Source organism: Vicia villosa, linkage group LG1, assembly GCF_029867415.1.
Source record: "Vicia villosa cultivar HV-30 ecotype Madison, WI linkage group LG1, Vvil1.0, whole genome shotgun sequence".
Taxonomy (NCBI): Eukaryota; Viridiplantae; Streptophyta; class Magnoliopsida; order Fabales; family Fabaceae; genus Vicia; species Vicia villosa.
The window spans coordinates 78,206,688-78,211,018 of NC_081180.1; the positions used below are offsets into that span (position 1 = coordinate 78,206,688).

Genomic DNA, 4,331 nt, shown 5'->3' on the forward strand with positions numbered 1-4,331 from the left:
AGTATTTTTGTAATAGAAATTCTCTCTCTCTCTCTCTCTCTCTCTCTCTCTATATATATATATATATATATATATATATATATATATATATATATATATATATATATATATATATAATAAAATTTTGGTGTCCTTAAAATTATGGGGCCCTGGACTCCCGCCCCACGAGCCCGTACTCAAGGCCACCCTGTATGCGGTTATGTAAGTTTCTCTTTTATTTTGGTTTGGTAAATTTTTTCCCTCTTAAATTGGGCATTTATGTTATACTTCTGCACCGTTGGCCTTTAATTTATGCTCTCATTGATTGAACTGTTGTCCTTTATGTTATATTTTGTGACTATGTGAACCACAACTTTTATTCCACAACTAGAGAGATAAACAAAATCCATGTGTCCATTCATCACGCCTACACTAAATATGAATTACTCAGTATATTGGGTTTGTGTCAAGATATCGTTTCAAAAAAATAGGTACTATGATTATAAGGTTTTTGGACCTGGAAATTTAGATTTAAAGAATACATGAAGAGGGAATTAAAAATAGGTGAATTTAACTTGTCTATGTGAGTTATCATAATGTTAATATATCATGTGCCCTTTTCTTCGCTGGATTTATTAAAAAGGCTAAAAGTGCAAACGTAATGCAACATAAAGGACCAATAGAGAAGGAAAAAACGTGAAGGACCTCACATAAAAAATGATCAAATTTAGAAGACCTCACACATAATTTTTCGGATTTTTTTACCAACCTGCCACTATAATAAAAAGATAATACCACAATACCATGAATTGAAAAAAAAATACCAGAATGTCACATTTCTTCCTCACATTCGGCCAGGGGTTGGACGAAAAAGTGGAAATTTTCTCCCCTAGTTGGGGTTCGGCCAAGGGTTGGCCAACCCTTAACCGGACTTCTTTTTTTTTTTTTTTTAAATTTTTTAAATGATTTTTAAATTATAATAATTGTTTTTTTGTTATATATAATGATTAAAATATATTAAAAATTAAAAAAAAACATTAATTGTAATAATTAAAAATACGAGTAAGGCATGGTTGGACGAGCATGTGTAGGTTCGGCCAATAGATGGCTGAGCGCATATATTTTATTATTTTTTTTGCCTATAAATAAGATTGTATTGCTCATTTGCACTCACACCAGTTACAATTGAAGGCTTAGGGTTACTATTGGAGATGTCTTCTGAACCCCTTCCAACGTTTCCACCTATGAAGAGAGATGCAACATTATTTTTTGCAGCAACAAAGCCTCCGTTGAAGATCAAACTCTGGAACATGCAAACTTTCGAGCATCTACAGAGGCACTTGATCGGCTGGTTAGACGGAAACATTCTCGAGGGTGAAAAGATAAGGAAAATTGAAAGGCAGGTCACGGAGAAAGGCTCAAATGTAGTAGTAACTCGTTCTTGGAGAGCCGTGAAAAATGACGTCGGTGTCCTTATGATGATGCTAGGACCACATGATATTGTGTTGATGGTTGTAATCTCTTAGAATATGTTTTATTTGTTTCCTGTGAGGTCGTTTTAATTGTTTCCTGTGTGGTTGTTTTATTTGTGGCTGTCTTTATTTCGTTGTCATTGAATGTTGTTTTAGTAATGTGAAATGTTGTTTTAGTTATGTTTAATGTGAAATGTTGTTTTAGTCATTGATGGTTGCAAACTCAATTAAAAAGACATTATATTACATTCATAAAGCTAGTTGAAGTAAACATTAAGACCTATTAGACGGGCCTGCTACATTTGGACATTTACTTCGGATATGGCCTACTTCACGGCATATCCCACACATTCTCTTTTCCTTTTCCACGTCGTCCATTTCGGTTCTAATCCGAGTACTATTTGGGCGACCTCTTTTTTTCCTACGCATAGTTTCGTCATGACAAAGAGTAGCTCCTCTATATTGCGGCCAATTGTCTTGATGTGGGAGGATCTGGAAGCTTTGTTGGTAGACTTTAAAAACATGCTGAATCTTGAACATGTCGGGTATGTGAATGGTGTAGTCTTGGCTTATACTTTCACATGCTGCAATCACATGTGAGCAAGGCAAATGAAACGCTTGAAATTTTCCGCAATCACAGGTTCTTTTTCGTAGATCAACACCGTAAGTACTAGTTGATCGACCATCGTTGCGGTTTATTCTTTCGGCCACCATAAAATAGAATCTCTCCCGGTCAAACTGATAAACATTATGACTGCTTGCTTTGTTGACTTCTTCAGCCATCCCCTTGATACACTTGTCTGAAAAAGTTTGGCCTGATGTCAACCTCTTTGTCCATTCATGTCCACGTTGACCAAATAATGCTCCCATCCGAAAATATATGGCTGATACCAAAGAAGCTACTGGAAGGTTTTTGGTTGCCTTTAGCACAGAGTTCATTGCTTCTGCAAGGATAGTCGTCATGTGTCCCCATTGTTGCCCTTTATCAAAGGCCCTTGCCCACTTCTCCCTGGGGATATTTTCAATCCACTCCAAAGCATCTTTATATGTCTGACGAATTTCGGTTCTATAGTATTGTACGTTGACTCCGTCAATGCATATCCTGTTACAAATAATAAACATGTCAAGAAAACGAAAAAGATCAATTGAAAAATGTACTATTAATAAAATTAGACTATTACCCATGTTGACGAGTTTTTTACGTAGTTCCTTGTCTCTAATCGCACGCATAAAGTTTTGCGCGATATGCCTAATGCAGTAGACATGTGAAGATGGAGGATTTTGCCATCCATTTGCAGGATCATCATAGGAACTTTTAATCGATGGATGTATGTCTGATATTAGGCATAGATTGGGTTGGGGTGTCACGTGGTTTCTTAGATTGCGAAGGAAAAAACTCCAAGCATCCTTGGTTTCACCCTCGACAATAGCGAAAGCAATTGGAAAAATGTTACCATTCCCATCCTGCGCCACATCCATCAACAAGGTCCCTCTGTACCTTCCATACAACCATGTTCCGCCGACTTGAACAATTGGCTTGCAATAAGCAAAACCATGGATGCATGGTTGAAAAGCCTAAAATAGACGATGGAATATCATCTTATCACCCAACTGGCTTCCTTCGTTTGAAAATGCAGGTAACGTTTCCAAGTCTATTATCATTCCAGGCAGATATGTTTTCATTACCAATAACCATTGTGGAAGGTCATTGTAAGATGTCTCCCAGTTTCCATACAGGGATTATATGGCCTTTACCTTTGCAATCCACGCTTTCCTGTACGATATATTATAACCATACTTTCCTGTAATATGAGAGATTATGAGCTTTACCTTTATTGATGGGTTGGTGTTAACCAGATCCCTGATGCAGTGAGAGACAATATCTGATGTAAGTTGTCTATGGTCTTGCGACATTGAAGTGGTTGTGCAGACATGTGGTCCACTCAACTTACCTATCGTCCACTTGGAGTTCTTCTTGCGAATTGAAGCTCTACATTTGAATGGGCAATGTGGATTCTTGCATTTGATCACGTATCTGTTTGTCATACCCCAAAATTTGCCCATGCTATTTTTCATACACAAAACCAAATCAAAAGACAAAGCTCCAAAACACAGTCTCCCACACAGAAGTTCTGAACTAGGGTTTGATTAACTCAATGGAAAATCATTAAATCAATGGCTCAAGATGGTTCCATAGGGTCACTAACATCCCAGAGTATCTCCATATAAAGTTTCAAGTCAAACAGAGCAAATTTAGTCCTTCAAATCCTGATTAGGTCAACAGTCGACTCTCAAGGGCAAAACAGTCATTTCAAGTCAATATGTAGTCAAAACTCAAAGTATTTGGTCAAACAACATCCTCATAACCCTAAAATCATCATTTGATCAAGGGTTGATCATGATCATGCAAGGAAAGATCAGAGAAGTCAAAAGTCAAGAGTTACTATTTTTAGGCATGAACTGAAAAAGTCAACCAAACTTTGAAAATTCACCAAATATTCATACTTCATCAGAAAAATTCCCACCAAAGCTCATTTTGAAGAGAATTCATTCCTCTATCCAATGGTCCAAGAATCAAAGCTCACAGGTCAATGGTTTAAGAATTATGGCCTCATACATTACAGGTCCTTTTCAAAGGTCAACAAAAAGACACTTTTTCTTAAAGCTCATAAAATGAGAATGAAAAATGTTTTTGATATGAGACCAAAGACATTGGTTATAGGACTCTCTAAGGTTTCCAAAAAGTCCAAGAACACTTCCATACCTCAAGAATTGAGGGAGATACACCTTGTCAAAGTTGGGTTATTTTGTGAGGGAAATGTGAAGAGAAAAGTCCCAAAATCTAAAATCTTCCAAAAGGGCTTATGTTCTACTAATCCA

At 36.7% G+C, this 4,331-nt stretch overlaps 1 protein-coding gene across 1 annotated transcript; it reads right to left on the minus strand.

Moving 5' to 3' along the window:
* Positions 1 to 1,724: 1,724 nt before the first annotated feature.
* On the minus strand, positions 1,725 to 3,365 carry LOC131646752 (uncharacterized). Its single transcript, XM_058916718.1, has 3 exons — positions 3,207 to 3,365; positions 2,701 to 3,026; positions 1,725 to 2,553 (listed from the first exon to the last, which is right to left on the minus strand). Exons 1-3 carry the CDS (start codon positions 3,363 to 3,365, stop codon positions 1,725 to 1,727), a joined length of 1,314 nt encoding a protein of 437 aa, XP_058772701.1.
* Positions 3,366 to 4,331: the final 966 nt, after the last annotated feature.